Genomic DNA, 23,639 nt, shown 5'->3' on the forward strand with positions numbered 1-23,639 from the left:
TCGGTGAGCTCAGGTACACATTCGACGATGACAAGTTGGAGAGCAAGTACAAATCCCTTAAGAGCAATTGTGTTATGGGATAGGGAAACTTCCTTTCTCTCCTTTATGCTGGACATCAACATGTCGAATGAGACCCTCCCCACGGATACGCTAAGAATGCATCCAGATCTTTGATTTTCTCAGTGCATTCTTTCGAGATCCGCGGTGCATGTGTCGTCGGGAGTATAACGGCGGCCAGCAAGGAGAGGTATGCGTATTTCAACCTGACGTCTTTGTCAACAACCGTTTTCTTCTCCAGCATCCAGAGGACAGATGAGACGGGTACCTCTTTCAATGATCCAAATAGCTCACCCCATCATGGTTTCAACGAAGATTTGGTCTAGTTCTCTGTCTTGTTCAAACATTTATGTAGTAGGGTAGCAGAGTAAAACGACACCATGAACAGTTGCGTCTATTCGCGTCGTTGGTATGTTGCAAATATGGGGAAAATCCGTCGGTAGAGCTCCTAATTTCTCATTATATAACAATTGTTCCATTTTTTTGACCAAAATTACGTTTACTACTTTGAGCAGTATTACACCTAATTGTTTTTATTTTTATTTTTATTTTGTATTAATCAATCATCTCAACCTTTTTCTTTTAGAATTTTAACCTTTTATTTGATTAACATGTTATTTATATAATTATGTATACAATTACATTATTGATATATCTTTTTTTTTTTTTTGACAGCAAACATTTACAGACTCATGTAGACTCTGTAAACCAAGGTGGTAAAACTACATCCATGTGCACGACGAAAGATAGTTGTTGCCGAGCACTCCGTGCCAAGCTATCTGCCCTTTTGTTCTCCGTCCTAGGAACATGAACAATTTCTGAGTTGACAAAACTTTGTCGCAAAATCTTGATATCTTCCAGGTAGCTTTCAAATGCTGGTCATTCCTCTGGTTCCGAAACCATCTTCACCAGTTGAGAACAATCCGTTGCAAACGTAACCTGAAACTGCCTTAAATTTCGCATACATTCCATCGCCCAAATCAAAGCCTCCATCTCCGAATGAAGGGGTGAGAGGGATGCCCTTACATTTCGTGCTCCCAATAAGCCATCAAACCCTGGCAGCGTGCTGTGCCATCCTTGTCCTGAAAAAAGATCCTTATCTTTCCAAGAACCATCCGTAAAACACCATCTTCCTATGGTCCCTATATCCGGCCGTACATGTACTTCCTGTACCAATCTACGATCTGCAATAACTTGTGCCTCAGCCCACAATGTTGATTCCACTTCTGCCAATCTCAGCATGTCTCTTGGGTCCATATCTAAATTACTGAACACTTTGTTGTTCCGACCCTTCCAAATATACCATAATATCCATGCAAACTGGTGATCCACCATTTGTGGATTAAGTCTCCAGAATAGATGATCCATATTAGCAAAAAAAGAGCCAATTGGAAAAATGTTTGGATTTGATGGGATCTTGGATAATGCCCACACTTGACGTGCCGGAGGACATTCAAAAAACACATGGTTTATTGATTCCTCCGGAGCTCCGCACCTGGCACAGCAGGTTTCTCCTTGCATCCCTCGTGCTTTTAATGTTTTTGTCACCGCTATACAACCAGATACCAGCTGCCAAAGAAAGTGTTTTAGCTTCAGAGGACACCTCACCTTCCAACAGTATGCCTTAAGGATATCCACATTAGGGCCATAAAAATCAGGTGGTTTCTCCTTATCAGGATAACTCCTTTCTACCTGATATCCTGATTGTACCGTATATTTTCCATTTTTTTGTGAAATGCCATCCATCCCTATCTGCCAATTGATTTCTGCCCAATGGTATACTCTCAATTATTTTTGCATCTTGTGGATCCACCAGGTTCCTAATTGCCTGTACATTCCATGTGCGTGATTCTTGATTAATGAAATAATCTACAGTGAGGTCCGGGTAACTATTATGAAGGTTTTTGTTGGCTGGTCTCGGGCGAGTGAATGGGAGCCAAGGGTCATTACATACTGAAATAGATGATCCTGTTCCTACCCTTTTAATTAGTCCTTTATAAACCAGAGATCTAGCAGAAGTAATGATATTATTGATATATCTTTTATAATGATATGTTAATTGTTTCTCAGAATATTGGTTAAGGAGTATAAAATGTTATTATTACATTATAGACACTATATTTAATAAAAAAAAATACAAAATAAAACACTTATAGTAGTTTCACTTAGTTTTACGAGTTAGATAAATTCATTTAGTTTGACGGATTTTAAATAGGTTATTAGATTTAAAAATATTTATTAAATATGATATTGGTTTTAGGATTTTTGGATCGATCCTGAGTCGGGTTTTTTGGATACAAATATTCTTAACTAATTATGTAAAGTCAGCACAAAGAAAATATAATTTGTTACAAACTAGAAAAATAAAATTTAAAAATAGTTTTTGACATGACACAAATATGTAGTTATGAAACTTGACATATTTAATATAGTTACCAACAGTTATATTAGATTAAATAAATATTAAATAATAAAATGATTACAAATAAAACACAAATATAAAAATTAATGTTTTCAATAAAAATTACTAAAAAATATATCCACCATTTAAAAGGGCGGGTCAAAATCTAGTTATATATTAAAATGTTAAAACAAACTTATTTTACAATGAAATTTTTTCTCTACAATAACATTTAGTATTAGAAAATATTTTTTTTAAACACATTTCAATTGATTGTAAAATTATGAGAGCAATTAAAGCATCACCAACAACCAGAGGTCCAGATACAACTAATGCATCACTATTAATATAATTGAAATAAACTATTAATCTATGAACACAAATAAAATTGGTTAGCTTCCGAAGAAACTCCACACTGAAGCGGTCGACACGATTCTTGTGCCTCCTTTCTCAGAAATAAACTTACACATACTTACATACACGTCACACATACATACGTATATAGTGATATCAGATGATGCGACTACACAATTTGTTATTAGTAGTCATTGTAATCGGAAATTTGCAAACCTTTTGATCAGACACTTATCCTCCTTCCTCCACAAGTTTTATGACACTTAAGTTTATAGATTAATCATATGACAAATTAAGAACTCTTCGAAAAACATTCATTCATAGTACTATGAACTATATATTAACGAACCTAACATAATTTGGCTCTTATAAACTAGTAAGATAATTAATGGCTTTTCCTTTACTAGTATGCTGAGTTGGTGCAAGTTTGACCCATTGAAATGAAAATTTATAATATCCTGGAAAATGAGTGATGTTAAGAACATTCGCGTAAAACTACCAAAACTTCAAGACCCATATGAGTGACGTACAACTAAGTCTCCGATGGCTTATTTCCAACACAAACCAAAAAACCCAAAAGTATTCTTCCACCTCTCCCTTCTATATAAATGCATACAAATGAATTACTCTTATCATCCACTCATCGGCAAATTAAGAAAAAGAGAACATTAAGATGGCGTCTTCTAAAGCATCTTACATGCTTGTCTCTCTCCTTCTCGTTCTTGTGCTTGCCGATATGGATAAAGCCCTGGGTGAACAAATTCAGCTCCGCAACAGCAAATTTATATCGTTACTTAAGCCGCCCGTAGGTGAACAAATTCTTCTTTTTTTCTTTAAACAAAATCATCACTATCTTATTTTATTAGTTTGATTTTTTTTTCATTTGAAAAAGGGAATTAGAAAAATCCGAACATTAAGATTTTTGATTACTTTAGTTCATAACTTACTAAATTATGTTAAAAAAGAAGAAGATAAATCAGAAAGTTGAATCTACTGTTCTTTTTTTGTCCCGACCAAAATTTACTGTTAAAATGAATAAAATAAAACAAGTTTAGTTGTACCACGATCCAATATGGCCTCAAGTTGGGATTATTCGAAATGATCAGTTTACCAAACCTTGGCACTGTAGTACATATGATTAACTAATGCGTTTGGGTGGTTTTGGTACAGAAAAAGCCCTTTCTAAGATTTTTGGGGCTAGAGAGAAGGAGCTGGCGAAATATTTTAAAAAAGTCCAGGACGCGGCGGGCGCTATACCTCCACCCCCTCCATCGCCGGCATGCAAACCTAAGGACGATGAATGTAAGGGAAAAGTGATCAAACTGAACAAACAGAACCTGAGCAAACAGATCAATGACTTGTTGAAGAAGTTATGCAAACCTAATGGCAACGTATGTAACAGAAAGAATAAACTACTGATCGAGGACTTATTGAAGAAGGCATGCAAACCTAATAATGAAGTCGTATGTAAGATAAATTTTATCAAACGTATCAATGACTTCTTGAAGAAGGCAAAATCCCCTCCATCGCCTTGAAGGTTTTCCAAAGCCAAAAACAAATGATTCCACAAATTTCTTGATGAAAAAATATTTTCACAAGTTGTCACCATAAATGTACTTCTGAAAATTTCTTGCAAAATAAAAGATATTATGCCACATGGAATGATGGTATGATATGATATGTTGTTATAAGTTTTAAGCTATTGTAAAACTGTGTTATTTTAATTTTCTTATAAATTATATAATCCCTATGCATCCTCTCTAATTTTATGTAGTAGCTTAGTGTGAGTAAAGCATATATTAACTGCGACGATTTTACTAAACACTTAGTATATGATGTATAACCAAATACGTTAGAATAAATAAAAAGGTAATTCAAGTCCTTAGACATAATAAAATCTAATATCTATCTAGTCCAATTCTATTTAGTATGAAGTTTTTTTAGAGTAATGATCTAAAAAACAAAATCCTTGAGGGTTTAAATCCAAAACGGACAATATCATACTAAGCGGACGTCTGGTTCTAATTGACCGTTTGGCCCACATCACGGACATCCGGTTTTGCTTTAGTAGAGCATTTTGGTCTCCAGCACATCTGGTTCAGGAGTGCATTCGGTCCATTGCAACATAATTGCTCGATGTAATACAAATGTAGCCATAGAAAGATATTGTGTTGAGTCACATGTATGATAATGTTGCAATTCACATTGAAGTATCGGGACCATATTGATTTAACTTATCATCTCCTACGTGACAAGTTTAAATGGGTCATTTAGTCAAGTCACATATATTCATATTTAACTTAGATCAACATCATATATGATTATTCAAGCGTTTCCACTAGAACCGCATTCAGACCTTGTTTGCCAGTCTTGAGTACGGTACGGGTACGACGGTTAGTATTTGATTTTAATCTCCTCCTCCATCAGAAAGTCCGAACTAACAGCTTCGTTTAAAGACATTGAGAGGCGTGACTAGACTTTGTTCATCTCTCTCTCTTACACAGTGTCCTTTGTTACGCATAGGCTAGTTTTGAGCATTTTATACACATGTTCGTTATGGTATCGCGTAGGTTCAGGTCGAAGCAAAAGATTAATTAATTTTAGCAAACAAAGTGTGTTTCTGTTTTATAACGTCTAAATTTGACAAAATAAAATGTTATATAATCAATCAAATTTGTATAATTCATTTTTTAATTAAAAAATTAAGAAATTGAACTCTTTACCTTTGAATTTAATAATTTATTAAAAATATGAGTGGAACGAATTATGATAATCTCCTGCAAAATGAGTATGCTATAAATTGATGCAAGTTTGACCCAATGAAATATGATAATATCCTGGAAATGAGGGATGTTAAAATAAAGCAAGAAACTTCGCCTAAACTACCAAAACTTCAAGACCCATGACGTACTGACGTAAGTCTTCGATGGCTTATTTCCACCACAAACCAAAAAGCCCAAAAGTATTTTTCCACCTCTCCCTTCTATATAAAGAATGCATACAAATGAATTACGCGTATCATCCACTCATCGGTAAATAAAGAAAAAAAGAACATTAAGATGGCATTTTCTGAAATATCCTACATGCTTGTTTCTCTCCTTCTTTTCGTTCTTGCATGTGCTTTCCGATATGGATAAAGCCCTGGGTGAACCAATCCAGCTTCGCAACCGCAGATTTTAGTTGGTCTTCTTTCTTTTTTGGTCTTTGTGAAAATCAGTTTTTTGTCTTTATACAAAATCTTCACCATCTCATTTTATTAGCTTGTGTTTTGCATTTGAGGAAAGAGAATAAAATCCCAACATTAAAATTTGATTACTTTAGTTCATATCTTACTAAATAATGTTTTTTAACTGTTCTTTTTTGTTCAGACAAAAATTTACTGTTAAGATGAAAAAGTAAAACAAGTTTAGTAGTACCAGGATCAAATATGGCGTCAAGTTGGGATTATTAGAAATGATCGAAAAATGACCAGTTTACCAAACCTTGACATTGTAGTACATATGATTAACTAATGCGATAGAGGCAGCGTAGACAATGGTGAAGCTACAATCAGCTAGTACATTCAAACAGGATCAGTGTTCATATCTGTTTCTTGTGAAGACTCCTTACGAAAGGATGGGAGTTTCTTCCAACGGAACCACCTGTGAGACTTGACAAATTTTGATTCTTGTTTTTGTTTTAGAACTGCAAGGTGTTAGACAAGTAGCATGTAGTTTCTTATGTTTTATGAGATATGTATGTTGGCAAGTCCCTGTTTGGAGGAGGATAACATTTTGAACAGAACATAGTTGGGAGATTCTTAGGCATTAAATCCTTTTTTTTGTCGTCTTATACTGATGATGAGTGTTTAGTTTATCCTAGTGTCTCCAATCATTACAAATATATAAAAGAAGTAATACATCAAACACTAGACCGGTTCCTAGGATAATTGTTTCTGGTTTGTTTCATCCACAAGACCACAACATCCGACCATGGGAACATGTAATCTACAAGATCTCAGCACCAATGTCTTCCCTACTTGAGCTTAGGTGAGCTGTTGACAACCGATGAAGAACGTAGACGTCAAAATATCTACGACAAACTCAGGTAACACAATCCTTCTCTTCAGCTCTTTTATGTCATACGTGAGCACCTCCCTTCAGGACAAGCTTGCTTAAGAATAAACATCGACGCCAAAAGAATTGGGAATGTTTGCTAAATTTATAAACCATTCTTGTGATGGTGGAAATCTCTCCACTGTCCAATTGAGAAGCTCGGGGGCTTTGCTTCCTCTGCTCTGTTTCTTTGCAGCAATGGATATGGTTGCAAATTATTGAGCAATTAGTCTTGATACATATCAAGGTAATTAATTAGTAGCCTTATAGAGTTGTTTAAATTAATGTTTGTATGAGATACATATACTTTAAAACTAGGTGTTTCGCCCGCACGTGCGGGCATAGAGATTTATAACTACTTATTAATACATGTATTACTAATTAAAAAATAATTTAAATTGTTATTTATGTTTTTATTGAAAATTCTTATGTATTAGAAATTTTTAAAATTCTTTTGTGCACTATATTCATTTTTAATAAATAAGATATAAATCTTAGAGATCACTTGATATTCTCTTTCAATTATATAAAAAATAATAATTTTACTTAATATTTAGTTATGTATTTTCTGTTTTTAAACTTTTAACCATTTTATTAAAATATATATTTTTGTATAACAACACAATATTGTTCTAAAAAAGGATAACAACAAAATATATATAGGAATTATCTTTTTATTTTAAATATATTTCTAAGTTATGGATAATTTTTATTTTTATTAATTGTAAACACTTATCTAATCAAATAAACACTAAATTCGTTTTTTATTTTATCTAATTTATTTAATTTATTTATTAAGGGTATAAATGATATTAACTGTGCTAACTTTTAACTTTTAAATTTTAATATAAATAAAAATTCGTTTTTAATTATATTTATAACTGAAAAATATGTTTCAAGATAACAACACAATGTAAAAAATTATCTTTTTGAAAAAAATATATATTATTATTGGCAATTCGTTTTTAATTATATTTATAACTGAAAAATATGTTTCAAGATAACAACACAATGTAAAAAATTATCTTTTTGAAAAAAATATATATTATTATTGGCAATTCGTTTTTAATTATATTTATAACTGAAAATTATGTTTTAAGATAACAACACAATGTAAAAATTATCTTTTTGAAAAAAAAATATTATTATTAAAAATTCGTTTTTAATTATATTTATAACTGAAAAATATGTTTTAAGATAACAACACAATGTAAAAATTATCTTTTTGAAAAAAAAATAATCTTATAAATAAAAATTCATTTTCGATTATATAGTTAATTATAGATAAATTCATTAAGGGTAGTATAGATATTAAACGCTCTAACTTTTAACGTGAGAACTCCGTTGCTAAAATTTACTTCGCAAATAATAGTATAGATTTCATAAAATTATATATATAAACTTTAGAAAGTTAGGAAATTATAAAAAAAAAGGGAAGAAGGTTGTGAAGGAAAGGAGCACGAGAGACATGAAGGTTGGTTAGTTTCCAAAGAACTCCACACGAAACGGTCAACACGATTCTTGTGCCTCTCCTCCTTCAGACATAAACATACACATCACACAGTACGTACGTACGTATCCAGACGAATACGATAATTAATCAGATGGTGCTACTACTCGTCGCAAAAGATTATTTTATAGTAGTATTAACGAACCTAACATATTTAGAACATGTACGTATCCATATTGATGTATGATTGGTTGTTCAAAATATAAGATATCGTGTACTTCATGTATTTTCAATGAAAATAGAAGTCTATTTCTATACTCTTTTCCTAGCAATTGAGTATACTTCTGGGTTAGAATTACATAATTTAATAGACGTTAGCAATCCCAATAATTACTTAACCCCAACCATGCATCTCATTTTATCTACTTCCAAAAGTTTTCCCTTTTTGGAAACGTTTATTAGTGCTCATCTTTTATGATCTATATATATAAAGTTTGTTTTTTTCTCTTCTTCTAACAAATGGTATATAGCTTTTGCGACACGTGTTATCTATGTATTTTTTATTAGTTTTTTTTTCTTTTAGATTATTGCAGTTTGGCCAAGTACTTTCTAGTATTGATATTAAGTACATGGTAAATTAGGGGGTTGTCCGTGTTTCGCGCATAATATTTTTTTTATTGTTCATAAATATGATTTTCTGATGATGTGATTATGTGGTCAGTATTTATTTGTGAAGAACATTATTTGATGTTTTATTACGTTATGTAGTAATTGGTAATAATATATTATGTATTCGTCTTTTTAATAATATGTTGTTGTATGTATAATACTACTTGTTAGTGGTGAAGTGAGTTTCTGATGTAAAACATATTGAATTTTAATAACTCTGTCTTTAGGCATTTGTTGAATCTAAAATTAACGGCGTCAAAATTGTATTTTAATTTTTCATATTATTGAACATTACTCTTTTTAGGTGTTTTTTGCACTATCTCCCGTCTTTTGACCTTGAGCCATGACCATTTATATATTTCGTTTATCTCTCTGGTGTGCAGTGCTTCTCACCATCATTGGGAAAAGACTCACTTCCGTGCTCTTGTTTTTCCTCACCTTCTTTTTTTTTTGTGATATTATCTAGTATTTGTTATAGATCAAGCATATTAGTTCCATATTGTGCGGTTGTTACTTACGGCGTTGTATGTTATTTCTGTTAATATTGGTCATTTTTTTCCTTAGGTTTTGGCTAAGGTTAGAAACTACATCTTGTTGGGTTGGGTCAACGTTTAGTTGTCATTGATGTTGTTTTCCTCGTTGTTGGTTTGTCGTCAATTGCGTTTGCTCGTCTTGGTTTTCAAGATCGGGTTTTTCTTTATCTAACTTCTATGCTCTTTTTAATAGCTCGAGAATGGCTCCACAGTTTGTTGATTTCATTTTGTCTTTTTTTATCTCTTTGTTCTCTCATCTCGTAGCATCTTTCATCGCTGATCACGTCTCTTGTGGCTCTTCCTTTCGCCATATTTGTTACTTCAGGTCTGGATAGTGTTTTTTCTGTGTATGCTTTGTATGTTAGGAAGGTTGTTTATGGTCTCAAGCTTAAGTTTTGGTTTTTCGGTCGTTGGCTTTCATTCTCACCCACTCAGGTTGTTTATCTTCTTCTCATGCATCCCTTGGTGTTGGTGTGCGGGGTTAGTCTTTTGGAGCTTTGGTTTCTTCTATTCAGAGTTTTGTGGTTCTTCGCTTGCATGAACGCCTTGTATGTGTTAGTTTAGTTTGTGAAGGGCTTCTTATCTCTTAGCTGGTGGTTTTGTTTCTGATGCTTTAGACATGCGTCTTTTTGTTTCGTGGTGACTTTGTTCTTCTGATGATTATTCTTTCTCTGATCCGCATTTTTGGTTTTTGGCGCTGGTGCTTGATCGCGATCCTTTGTGTTCCGGGGATTACTTTGTTTCATATTTTATCTTTTTACCTTTTCTTGGCATCTGCTTGTTATAGCCAAGACATTCTATGGTAAGATGCGATATATTAGTCTTCTTTGTTGATCTTTTTTCAGTTTCAAACCTTTATTAAGTTAGTATTATTATGGAATTTTCCTTTTTTTTTTCTGGCTGTGAAGTTTTATGCTTAGATTATATATCACATTCTAATTTTTTCTTATTAGTTTGGTCATTTTATATTTTTAATAGTTAAATAAATATATAATTTGTAAATTAGATAATAGAAAATGGTAAAAAATAATAAAATAATAAAAAAAATTATATTATTTTTAGTTGTGAATAAATTAATATGTAAAATATATTTCTATTATTTTTTATTTACCTTGAATTTTAGTAAGCAATAAAATAGATTATCAAACTCCATACGATAATAGTTAGTGCGAAAATGGTTAGATAGTTCACGATTAGAAAATACTTGGCCAAAGTACAATAATCTAAAAAAAAGGACTAAAATGTAAACAATACATAGATGACATGTGTTGCAAAAGTTCTATACCACTTACGAGAAGAAGGGAAAAAACAAATTTTATATATATAGATGTGAGAATATAGTATCATAAGTATATAGTAAAAGATGGTTGACAAAAAAAAAAGTATATAGTAAAAGAATATTAGGAGGACTCACATTCTCTTTGCACGTGCACCTCACGATCTCACATCACACCCTCCCATTTATATACTCTCTTTCTTGCACCTAACCATTCCAACCAATGTCTCTCAACGTACATATATAATGGTACGAAATTTGCTTATACTGGTTTGCAATATATATAGAAACTACTCCAATAAACCCATGTTTCTAGCTTTCAAAAAAAATGTAAAAACCAGCTATCATATTCTAGTATTTCTACCACGGTTCTATTATTTAATAAAAACGCCAATCATAGTTCAAACTTATGTGATTTGTGTTACCATAACCGACTTGTATATTAATCATGGAGCACTATAACATGTTTTTATAACCACGAGTCATTATGAAGATGATACTTAGAAATCTTAAAAAATAATTTGGTCCATATAAACATATATTATACTTTTTATTAAACTAATTATCAAATTAATTAGTAGTGTACAAAAGAATATTTTTTATTTCCTTAAATAAAAGCTACAGAATTATCTAATATGATTAACATATATGTGACAATTAATGATTATGAATAATACTATTTGATAACAATTTTTGTATCATCTCTCTTTTTTTAATTTTATATTATTAAGAAAATTAAACAATTACAATAAGCATAAAATAAAAAATTTTAGATTTTTTCTTATAAGTTATATTTTAAATTTTTTAAAACGACTATAAATTACTAAAAATGGTAAAAATCTCACATTGAAAATTTTGTGATCAATGGTTTATTTTGTTTTTGTTCAAACAAGATACAAATGATCATATATCGTAGGGATGGGCGTTAGGATACCCGTTCGGATTCGTATCGGGTATTTAAGATTTTGGGTGTTTCAGTATTAAGTATAGAAACCGTTAGGATATTTTAACACTTCGGGTCGGGTTTGAGTATTATATGTTCGGGTTCAGATATTTTGGATCGGGGTCGGATATTTAAATTTTGACGAAAAATAAATAAATTATTCATTATTAAGTTTTTTTGTATTTAAAATATACTTTTACCTTAACTGGTTAAAATATTAAAAGATTAAACTATTAATAGGTTTGGAGATAGAAAATTTAAAACAAAGATACGCAAATTTAGTTGTTGTTTTAAAATTTTAGATGCAACTTTTGTTAAGGCAAGAAACAAGAGCTTGATATATATTTTAAGTGAGTAGCAAATGATTTTGTCCATAATTATATGTATATATTATTATCTAATTTTGAGCAATGTGCATTATTAATATAAATATTTTGAATAAAATGAGAGAAATAAACTAGAAATATAGGATTACGTATACTTATGTTTGGTTATCATCGATTATCCATTGGGGTTTGGATATTATCCGTTTGGGTTCGGATACTACCTATTTGGGTTCAAATAACCATTTTCTCCGAATTCAATAACCGTTCGGGTATTTTGCTACTTCGGTTCGTATTTTCAAATCGGATTTAGATACGGGTTTGGGTATAAGATAAAATGCCCAGCCTTAATAAATCATATGAATATGAAGTCTCATTAATTGAGATTCATATTATATATATATATTAATATCATTTGAAATAAATTATATACTATATTAAAATATGTTAATTTCAAAATTTACAGTGAAAAATTATTAAGATCTTAATATTTTAATTTTGAAATTTATATTTAAAAACTTCACATTAAAAATTTTGTGATTAAAATTTTGTGATTAACGGTTTAAATTTTTGTTACAACAAATATACAAATGTTGAAAAATCATATGAATAGGAAGTGTCAATAATAAATATTTATATTAAAATATACTATGTATCTATGTCAATATCACAAATGTTTAACTTATACCATATAAAGTAAATAAAATGATTATTTTGATTTATTTACCAAAAACGTGATTGTAAATTGACAAAGGTATTAGTTTTGATTTATGTGTTTACTCTAATGTATATACTTTTATGTATACAAATTGTTTTTTTTAATAGGTGCTTTATAATATCTTATTTGATCCTGATAATCCAGAAAAAAAAACAATTCTTCAAATCAAAGTGCTTTTTAATATTGGAAGCGGTATATATATTATTTTATCAGATTAAATATTTTAGTCTCGATTTTTATTCTTAAAAAGCTTTTAATGAAATATTATGACAAGATTTCAATCACCTTTTTGAGTTTTTTCAAAAAATGAGAGATTTGATCATTCGTCTAATATGTGTTTCTCCTTAATACCCTATATAGCTATTATAATTGTAAGAATGAGAGATTTAAAATATTTATTATAAGTTTTTTGTTTTAAAATTTAATAAATCAAACATTTTTTTTAGTTTATACGTAGTTTACATATACTAGAATGGCAAAGTATTATATATATTTTTTATCTGTATACTCTTAAGTAACTAAACTTCAAAATCGTAGGGTGATAAAATAAGTATAATTTGTTTTTTGTTTTGTTTTAGAATTAGATGATTTTTAGACCGAACTGGTGAATATATACTAGACACACATTTATATTTCGAGTGTGTATTTATATTTTATAACAACTTGATATATTAGATTTGAACACTAACATGTTAGTAGAGTTTGCCGGTGATTTTTTTCAAAATTTTGATTCTTAGATATGTATCTCGAGTGGAACTAATTTTACAAATGTCCATCTTTTTAAATTGACAATTATGTAATTCACCGAATTCATAAAGAAGTAAAAAAGAAAAGAAAACTAAATTCATGAAACAGAGACAAGAACCAAAACACAATTTTATAGAGGTAGAAAATGAAATCACTTATGGAGAGTAATAGTAACCAAATCGAGAACAGGAAACCTAATCTCCTTTTGTCATTATACAATCGATATTGCCTATTTGGTTTTGGTGATTTGTATCAACCACAAAACTTAATTTCCTTGTGTGCATGTGAAGTATTAAAAATAATTAAAATGACATGTAATACATTAACTCTTCAACAACGATGATACATTTTAAACACCAATATTTGTACTCGTCATTTTACAATCGATAATTATTGTAGTGTTGCAAAATGTTAAAACTATTTAATGAACAAATATTATTATAAAAATTTACGACGTGCATCGCGCGGATTATCATCTAGTGTTTATTATAAGCAATTAACTACTTCGTTGCATCAATCAATGTTTTACACGTTTTTCTCCCATTGATTATTTTTAATGTTATTCCCTCTGTTTCAAAATAACACATGTTTAAAAAAAATTACACTTTTTTAATAAAGCATATTAAAACTTAGTTGTAATGTTTATTTTTTTGTAATTTTATGTTTTCTATATTTTTAAAAACAATAATATCTAAGAAAATGTAATTAATGTTTTTAAACTTTACTCATTATTAGTTGACAAAAATTGCATTGGAAATATAAAAAAAATGTATATTTTTTTTGAAAAAAAAATATATCTTTTCGAAACAACTTTTTTCTATATAATATGCTTATTTTTTAAACGGACGGAGTATAAAATTAGCTGAGTAAATTCATATTTTTATAGCTGAGTAAATAAAGTATAACGGTGAAAACAATGTGAAGACCTAAAATCGTATAAGGTTTATAAAGCTGTAAGATGCAACCAGATTGAACTTTGGAAATGACATATCAAAACGTGTACGTGTAAAATATTTATCTACCGTTTGGTAGAAAATAATTCAAAATACAGAAAATAGTTAACCGACAATATGGCAATATGGTAATTATACTGTATTACTATTGTGTAAAAATTGATGGTTATCCAAAGAAGAAAAAAAGTTACTTATAGTAAATTTTGAAATAAGAAAAAGATTACCTCATTCATTCACCTAGCGACCTCCTTCATGAAACAAACGTGGCCTCCTCCGTTTTCTATTTTACTTATATACTCATATTCACACATGTACATATACATTTATAGGTATCATTTGTTCACAAGAAACTCTCATCAACCAAAACCTAATTAATTAATACTTGTTTAGTTATGGCTGATCAGCAACGAAGCCACAGCACTTCAGACTCTCGTCGCAAATCATCAGCAGCGGGGAAACGAACCTTACAACGTATTACGACGTCATCATTTTCTTCCGGCGGAGCCATGGCGGCGACTGCAACGACGGGGACAGGAACGGCCTCGCCTTGTGGGGCTTGCAAGTTCTTGAGAAGGAAGTGTGCTAGTGGATGCATTTTCGCTCCACATTTCGGGTCAGACCAAGGAGCGGCTAGGTTTGCGGCGGTCCATAAAGTGTTTGGAGCTAGCAACGTGTCGAAACTGTTGCATCATATTCCGGTGAACCGTCGTCACGACGCGGTGGTTACAATTTCATACGAGGCTCAAGCTAGCTAGGCTCTCTGATCCTGTGTATGGCTGCGTCTCAACTATCCTTGCTCTCCAACAACAGGTGAATTTATTCTTTAATTTATGTTTCTTTCACATATTAGTATATTACATAGATGGATTTTCTATGAGAAAAAGACTAGGATAGCACCAAATCAAGTTTTTGTTCCCAAAGTAGCACTCAAGGCTCAAAGTCACAAAAATAGGTTTCATTAAAGAGGTAAATATACACTTATACCCCTTGGGTTAATTAATCCAAACCTTAGGGTTTAGAGTTAAGGGGGTGGGGTTTTGGAATTAGGGTTTAAAATTTTATAAAAAATAAATACTAAAATAAAAAAATAAAAAATTTTAAAAACAGTTTCAAAAAGTATTTTTAAATTATAAAAAGAAAATTTGAAAAAAAAAAAAAAATTCAAAAAAAAAAATTTCAAAAAAAAATTATAAAAATTTCGAATCTGAAAAATATAATCTGAAACTATAAAAAAAATTTCTTTTTTTCATTTTTGTTTTATTTATTTTTATTTATTTTTGTTTGTTTATTTAATTTTAAACCAAGAGTATTAGGGATATTTTACCCTTTAATGAATGTCATTTTTGTGACTTTCTCCTTCTAGTGCTATTTTTGTGACATAAACTTCAAAAAGTGCTATTATTGACAATTGCCCATTTTCTATAGTACTCATGCATATTAAAAATATAATAAATATTTGTTAATTAATTAATTTTTTTATTATACACTAACTATCAACAATGTTTACTCAAATCAAATGTTCCCATTATATATATTTTTTTCAAATACAACTTATCAATACAATCACTAATTTGTTTAAAAAATCTAGAAATTGTATTTTTGTGGAACAAAAAAATTTACTATATACAGGTTTTAGACCTATAAATACATTAATTCTAAATTTTGTCAAATATTTCTCGAGTTCTTTTGTTAGCTAAAATTTCCTAAGTTATTTTACAAATGTAACAATAAATATAATTAGTTTTGTAACCATGAATATATTAGGTGGCCGCATTACAGGCGGAACAACTAGTAAACAGTAGAGTCGCAATGGCAACGTAATGCAACAACAACAAAGTCACCACCAACAACAACAATAACAACTATTCGTTATGCAACAACCTGAATACTCCAATAATTCATCCGCCTCCACCACTCTTGCCGGAGCCGCCATGAACAGATTTACCGCGACAGCAGCAGCGGCCGTCGGATATGACGTCATGGCTCCGGCTAACTTAGAACATTCGTTGCAGCCTATGCCACGGCATCAAACAAGTAGACAAAGTCAGCATGAGGATGAGGATGAGGATGAGAGCGGTACTGATTTTTCGGTAGCTGTTGGTTCCACGGCGGTGTCTGCGGAGGTTATATTTCCGGCCGAGGGTTTTCACCGGATATGAATATATAACTAGGTTGTCTTTAATTCTCCTTTTTAATAATGTTGGAAAAAGAGAATGATAGTAAGCAATACTAACGGTATAGCCAAAAAAATGTAGAGTTGGTAGTTTATATTTTAATGAAATAACCAGTTTATTGTTCGAGTTGAAACTTATATAACTGATTTTACTATGCATTATAGATAGAAGTTAGGTTCCTCAACATAGGCTAGTGAAGAGCACACAACGGATCAAACCAAAACTCGTGTCTCCCTACCTCTCATGTTCTTCATATCCTGCAATTTCCAACCACACAAACACAATATGAATCTCCTATATTACAGTTGTTCATAAAAGGTGATGCAATACTGATTTAAAAGTACCTGAATCACGGGGAGATTCAAGTGTTGTTATGTGTAAACGAGAGGGAGGAGGAAGAGAGGAAGCTGCAGGAGAAGGCGAGCCGCGAATGCTCGGAGGATTGCTGTTTTGTAGCCAGCCTTCTTGGACTTGAGAAGCAAACTGAAGATTCCACAGGACATCTTCAATGGAAGGCCGTTCTAAATGGTCTTTGATGAGACACCTTACACATATCTCCATCATCGTCTTGAGTGATTGGTCTGAACAAGTTCTATGGACAGTTGGATCCACCATGCTCCTACGCGCTCCATCATCCCCTGAAATGCTTGCTTGTAACTACAAAATATAATGGGAAAAGAATACAGTTTATTTTTATTTTTTAGCCAACAATAACTATACTACTCTGAGCTAGTCACCGATTCGGAAATTCAAATCAGTGATACATAATCAATATAGTACTCATCAGAAAAAGAACTCCAAGCACCTTGTGCAAGTTTGTCCGCCAAATTTATAAAATAGATGATCATGATTTTCATTTCTAGCTACATATATTCAGTGGTGTTACCTGTTCTTTAAGAACATCGACTTGAGCCTTTGCTCTCAGTGGTCTTCCCACTATAAGTTCAAGTAAGATCACTCCAAAGTCATAGATATCGATCTTATCTTCTTCTTTAACACACCTTGGAGTGCCTTTGGGACAGGTTCGAGATACTACTTGCCCCACCTTCACAAGAAAAGCAAAACAGATTCAAGAAAAGGATTCAAGAAACAAACAAGATTTTAGACTATAACATCATTTACCTTTCCAAGACCTTCCACTAGCAATGGAAGGTTATAGCTACTGATTTTTGCAGCGAGGTTATTATCAAGCAAAACGTCTGTTATTCTTAGGTTGTTATCATAAACACCAGGTACAATACCAGTATGCAAGAACTGGATCCCTTTTGCTGCACCTATGGCTATGCTTATGCGTTGTTCCCAAGTAAGCAATCTTCCCATATGCCCATCTAAACATAGAAAAGAACAATAACATATTATGAAAAGATATGATGATTGTTTGGAACATCATTTTTCATTGTCATACCTGAGATCCAGCTCCTGAGTTCTCCATTTGGGACATATTCAAAGACAAAGAACATTCTGCTGACTGTTGAATCATCTAAATAGCACTCAAAACAATGCCCTAGCACGCTAACCAAATGACGGTGCCTCAGTTTAGCTATGAGCTCAATGTGATGCATCAGGTTTTGGGTGCTGCAACTTTTCTTCATTTTCAAACATCTTATTGCCACAAAGGATCCATCTTTTAACCTTCCTCTATAAATCTGAATAAAACAAGAAAAAAGATGAGAAATCACATTTTCAGAACTTAAAAAACAGAAGAAAGCTTGAAGTTTATTACCTGTCCTTGAGAACCTTCACCCATGAAAGCAGAGGATTCAAAGTTGTTTGTTGCATACTCAAGTTCTTCCAGAGAGAATGTCCTGTAAGAAGGAAGACCTAGTGCTCCTAGCTTCATTGTCTGAGAGATATACCCTATAAAAGTATTTGCCGTAAGCCACAAGTAACCAATAAAAGTCTTTTGAAATGTGTGGCAATATATGAGAGATGTTTGATCTAAACTTACTTGCATCTGAGAGTAGCTTTGATGTGTATCCAAATGAAGCATTCTCTTTGATCAATCTTGGTGAAGCTTTCGTTGCTGTTCTCTTAGCATTCATTCTCCTGAGAACCACAAACAATGCACCAACAAGGAGAATCATTCCAAGAATGCCTGTGGTTACCCCTAGGGCAATACTCAACTTGGAAACCCTGTTCCTCCTCTTTGGTAGGATTCCAACAGCAAGAGCTTCATTGCTACAATAAGAAACTGGACGCTGGTCTTCATTTGCAGTAGCTAAACAGTTACCTGCATAGACAACATCTCTGCTAGTTCCAGAACTAGGTTTAAGACAAGCAGGCAAGCTTCCTGTAAGAAGATTCGATGAGAGATCCACAAACATCAGCTCTGAGTTGCAAGAAATATTTGTCGAAAGCCGCCCGGTGAGTTTGTTGTGTGAAATGTTCAAGTAAGTTATGGCAGGGAGAGACATCAAGGAAGTGGGAAACGGACCAACGAATGTATTGAATGAAAGATCCAAATGTTGAAGCTGATACAAAGAACTCACTTCTTGAGATGATACTGCCGACCTAAACCTGTTCTTGCTGAGTATAAGAGTAACCAACTTGTGACTTAACCGAGGAAACAACGGTCCGAAAGAGTTTCCTTCAAGGTCAAGCACTTGAAGGTTTGTCAAACGGCTTAGATCAGGTAAATCTCCATTAAACCGGTTATTAGCTAGAGAAAGCACTCTAAGACCTGACAAGGTACGTAATGAAGAAGGTAATGAGCCGTTGAATGCGTTCTTTCTCAAGCTCAACACAGCTAAACTCGGTAAAGAACCAATCCAATCCGGTACACGACCAGAAAACATGTTCTCATCGAGTATGAGTGTCTGAAGGGTTGCAAGAGAGGAGAGTTCATGAGGAATGGGTCCAAAGAGGAAGTTAGAACTCACATTGAGAATCTCTAACGAGTACAAACGGTTGATTTTCTCAGGTAACCGACCCCATAATCCAAGGGACACTAAGGTGAGAACCTTAACATCAGGGAGCTTAACAAGAGTAGTGACAAATGAGTCTACTGAGAAACTCTTTGGTAACATGTGAGCTTTCCTGTCTCCTATAATGTGGAGCTGCGTTACACTATCTTCGTAGCACACAACGGTTAGAGAGGCATTTGGCTCCGAGTTGCAGAAGTCTGTGAAGTTGTTCCAGCTGTTTAAGACATTGGGATAGTGGAGAAGCTGTTGCAGCCTCAAAAGGGTTTGAGATTGAGATGATTGAAGCTGTGTTGATCTGTCTATGGAGGATAAAAGCAGAACTAGAAGCAGTAATGGCATGCCAAAAAAGTGTTTCTCCATAGCCACACACAAGACCATAAACACACAAACTACTTAGGAAAATATAATCACTTAGGAATCATGATCATCATACACCTGCAAAGAGAGGCACATTAAATTCATGAATCACATCAAAGTACTGAAAAACAGAGAAAAATAAAAATTGAAATCTGAACCAAGAAGTACTGGGTCCACTCTTTAAATCTGACTCTTTACTCTTTTGTCATTCATATATTTCATAACAATAGATAAGCTAAAAATATTGTTTCAAAAAAAAAAAAGATAAGCTAAAAATACACATTTTCTAAGTTTAAGGCCAAGTGAGGAGATCATTTGATACATAACGATAATATATTTACTTTTTTTTGCATGTGAATTCCTAAGAAACAGGAAGAACTCACCACTTGTGTTTTAGATTCTTAGACACCTTGCAGGAAGAAGAAATGCTGATAGTTTTGAGCTCAAGAGACTACCTTGAAATTTTATTTTCCTGGAAAAAAAGTTTCCTTTGAGATGAAGAAATGCCTCTGCAAACTTATGAAGCAACTGTGAAACGAATCTTGATATTTTTTTTTTTAGAAGAGAAAGTTCCCAAGAAAATCCCCTGAAGCAGAGGAAAATTCCTCAAGGAGCATTGAAAACATTTAAGATTCTTTCACGAGTGAGTGGTTGTGTTTTTGTAAGGATAAAAACAGAGTATACTATGAGAACAATATTAACCCAGCAAAATATTTTCGAAAGAATGAAAACCCTTTAGCAAAATATTTTCGAAAGAAAAAGAAGACAACAAAAAGTTGTGCAAAATAATGTAAAGAAAATATTATAGCAACCATACAATTCAGTAAACTGTCACTAGCTGACGACAGTGAGTCTGGTCCTCCTCTCTAGTCTCTATCACGAGAAGAAGACAACAAGAAGAATTTTAAAAGATTTAGTAAGTTTAAAAATAAAAAAATAATGAAATTCTTCACATGCATTACTAAATATCGAATCCCACCAGTTCTGCCCGACAATTTGTTCTGTTTACTTTATTTTTGGGGTAATCATTCACTGTCAAATATTATTTTCTCAGCATTAAATGTTGTTCATATTTTATCATCACTTCTTTAAAGAAAAAACAAGGACCAAAGATAGAACCCACCACTCGGGCCAAAGCTGTGGCAAAAAAAGGGATAAAAGGTAAAAATAAAGAGAATATTCTTTAGAGCTTTAGGAGGTGCCAATACGAAAAGTCTTTAAATGTTATATTCTAAAGTTTCATATGAATATTAATTTTACTGAAAAAATATTATATATCTAAGTATCTATTATGGGCTATGCTCAGCAAGAATAACTAAAAGCATCATTATTTTAAAAAAGCTCAACTAAAACTAATTTTGGATCATATATATTTTGATTTAATTTAAGATTTTTTTGAAAGTTTTTAAATTTTTGACATAAAATTTTTATTTTTTAGACACTCTCAAATTAAATGTAGTATAAATATGTGGTGAAATATTTTAGTTGAGAAATTTTTGACGCAGGTGTTTAAACAAGCTGATTAAAACTATGCAAAATAAACTATTTTCTTATGGATTTTGATCGTGTAAAATTTTGAAAAACCAAAAAAAACACGTAAATCGAGGTGAAGTGATTTAAATTAAACAAAAGTTGCATTACAATCACATGTGATTTTTTTCCGCAAGCAACCAAACCGAAGTAAATCAGATCGATCCAAACCTTAAATTAGCAAAGATGAAAATAACTTTTTAAGATAAAAATAAAAAAAAGTGAAGTTGTGGCACAGACTGTTATGTAATCTTTCGCACGATGGCATAGCCATCAGAAAGGTCACATCATACTTTTCTTTTAAAGTGACACATGTGAATTCCACACTTCTACCTTTACAAAAAAAAAAAGAAGAAAGTAAATCTATAACAAATTATAGATCACAAGTTGCTAACTGCGTCTGTCTTTAAGAGATTAGTACATCTAAAATGATTTGTAGAGAGAGAGAGATAGATTAGGTTAATTAAGTAAGATGTATGTTAGAGGTGAATGTAGTTTTCGCCTTGCAGTGTACTAAATTAGAGCATGATTAACCTTGTTTTCTTAGCCGGAATTTTTAATTCATGATTTAACTTTTTTTTTTACATTTTTCAGCTAAGAGATGACTTTTATATCTCTTAGTCAAAACTAAGAACCGTCTTTTAGCCGAAACTAAGAATCCAGACTAGGGTCTAGGGTTAATTGTGGTCTTAGGTTAGATGGTTCGTTCAGCTTTAGATTTAATATGGTTTATAGCTATGAGTCATAATTGTAAAGTGATTTATCTTCTAAGTTATCAACTACATCGATCTTTAATTATCTTTTCATTATTTGTTGTACAATCCAAAGTGTTTTATGTACGCCATATTAAAATTTTAACTCGAGAGAAGTTTTAATAATAAATAATAATATTCATATCACGTTTTGTGTGCAAACTGTTGCAAATAGCATGCATGTGTCATTATTGATCAATGATTCGTTACAAACTATGACAGATGTTTTGTCTATATTGTTCTTGTTTTATTGTATTAAGCTAGCTTGAATTATTACAGCAAAATGCCGAAATGAAATCTCTAGATGAGGAAGTTGTTTGTAACTTAATTTGTATCGGCTATAGAGCTTTCCCCTTTAAGAATAAATTCGTGATTTCTCTATAAGTTATTGATCTATATGAAGTTATGCATAAGTTACGAATACTAAATGATGTTATCTTTTTTTGTAAGACACTAAATGATGTTAGCTATACGTTCAAGATCTATATGAAGTTCTCTGTAAGGTATGGATGTAGTCGATTTGGTGTATTATTTTAACTAGTTCTTTGGGCTCAGCGCTCTGATAAGGTTTACCTAACCGTCGCCTTACCTGATGCAAAGGACGTTTCAGTCAAATGTGGGCCTCAGGGCCTATTTACTTTCTTTGCTTATGCTGCACAGGGAAAGCTATTCAAGTTCAGCTTGGAGCTATATGTTATGATTGATTTTACAGAATACGTTGTATTTGATCACATACATCTTCTCTAGAGAAGGCAAGAAACAACTAGCTAACCATCAACAACCGACCAGTTCTTTTACGAAAGCTGAAGAAAAGGCAAAAGAATGTGAGAAGTGAAGCTGAATGGTTTAGGCTGATCACGTTTGTTTTGTACCTGACTAAACCGAACACTTAAATCCTGCGGTTTACCTGATCTGGTTTGGGTTTGTTAGGGGGATCAGCATTAGTCTGATATTGTTTTCTAGATTTAGGGGAACACATAATTCTTATCGTCATTTGAGTTTTGCTACATCAGGCATTAGGGAGACAAAAAAACAAAAATATCATTAAATGCTCATGTGATTGTATTACAGAAATTTGCATGTGTGGGTAAATCTATATCCACCGACTGGAGACGGCATGGGGAGGGCATATGCATCTTGCATGACGACTACATGTAGTATGTTAAGTAAATCTAATACAATTCAATTTATCATCTTCCAATCACGAAGACATTTTAAATGTTCCAAGTGACAACCACTTAGTGGCTTAACTATCTAGTATCAAATACAAGACTCAACTCTCTCCGTATGTGGAAATCAGGTCCGACCCCTGGCATAAGCCATATAAGCGGCTGATTAAAGCCTTGTCACTGAATTAAAAAAAAAACTTTATTACAGATATGTT

At 32.1% G+C, this 23,639-nt stretch overlaps 2 protein-coding genes and 1 pseudogene across 4 annotated transcripts; 2 read left to right on the top strand and 1 right to left on the bottom strand.

The window, feature by feature from the left end:
• Positions 1-3,384: 3,384 nt before the first annotated feature.
• On the top strand, positions 3,385-4,568 carry LOC106443876. The gene is made up of 2 exons (XM_013885428.3): positions 3,385-3,621; positions 3,983-4,568. Exons 1-2 carry the CDS (start codon positions 3,486-3,488, stop codon positions 4,345-4,347), a joined length of 501 nt encoding a protein of 166 aa, XP_013740882.1. The 5' UTR covers positions 3,385-3,485; the 3' UTR covers positions 4,348-4,568.
• Positions 4,569-14,355: 9,787 nt separating this feature from the next.
• On the top strand, positions 14,356-16,677 carry LOC106438966 (annotated as a pseudogene).
• A 79-nt stretch (positions 16,678-16,756) lies between these two features.
• LOC106438965 (probable inactive leucine-rich repeat receptor-like protein kinase At3g03770) lies at positions 16,757-20,738 on the bottom strand. Of its 3 annotated transcripts, none has more exons than XM_013880294.3 (8): positions 20,357-20,738; positions 18,641-20,051; positions 18,416-18,549; positions 18,098-18,338; positions 17,815-18,020; positions 17,579-17,737; positions 17,037-17,349; positions 16,757-16,949 (listed from the first exon to the last, which is right to left on the bottom strand). In XM_013880294.3, the coding sequence occupies exons 2-8, from the start codon at positions 19,992-19,994 to the stop codon at positions 16,927-16,929; spliced, it is 2,430 nt and encodes an 809-aa protein (XP_013735748.1). In that variant the 5' UTR covers positions 19,995-20,051; positions 20,357-20,738; the 3' UTR covers positions 16,757-16,926. The 3 variants fall into 3 exon arrangements, with proteins under 3 accessions (XP_013735748.1, XP_013735749.1, XP_048632202.1); XM_013880295.3 differs by having other exon boundaries at positions 20,429-20,724; XM_048776245.1 differs by having other exon boundaries at positions 18,641-20,738.
• Between the last annotated feature and the right edge of the window lie 2,901 nt (positions 20,739-23,639).

The sequence above is a fragment of the Brassica napus genome, chromosome A3 (assembly GCF_020379485.1).
Source record: "Brassica napus cultivar Da-Ae chromosome A3, Da-Ae, whole genome shotgun sequence".
In the NCBI taxonomy this organism is placed as follows: Eukaryota; Viridiplantae; Streptophyta; class Magnoliopsida; order Brassicales; family Brassicaceae; genus Brassica; species Brassica napus.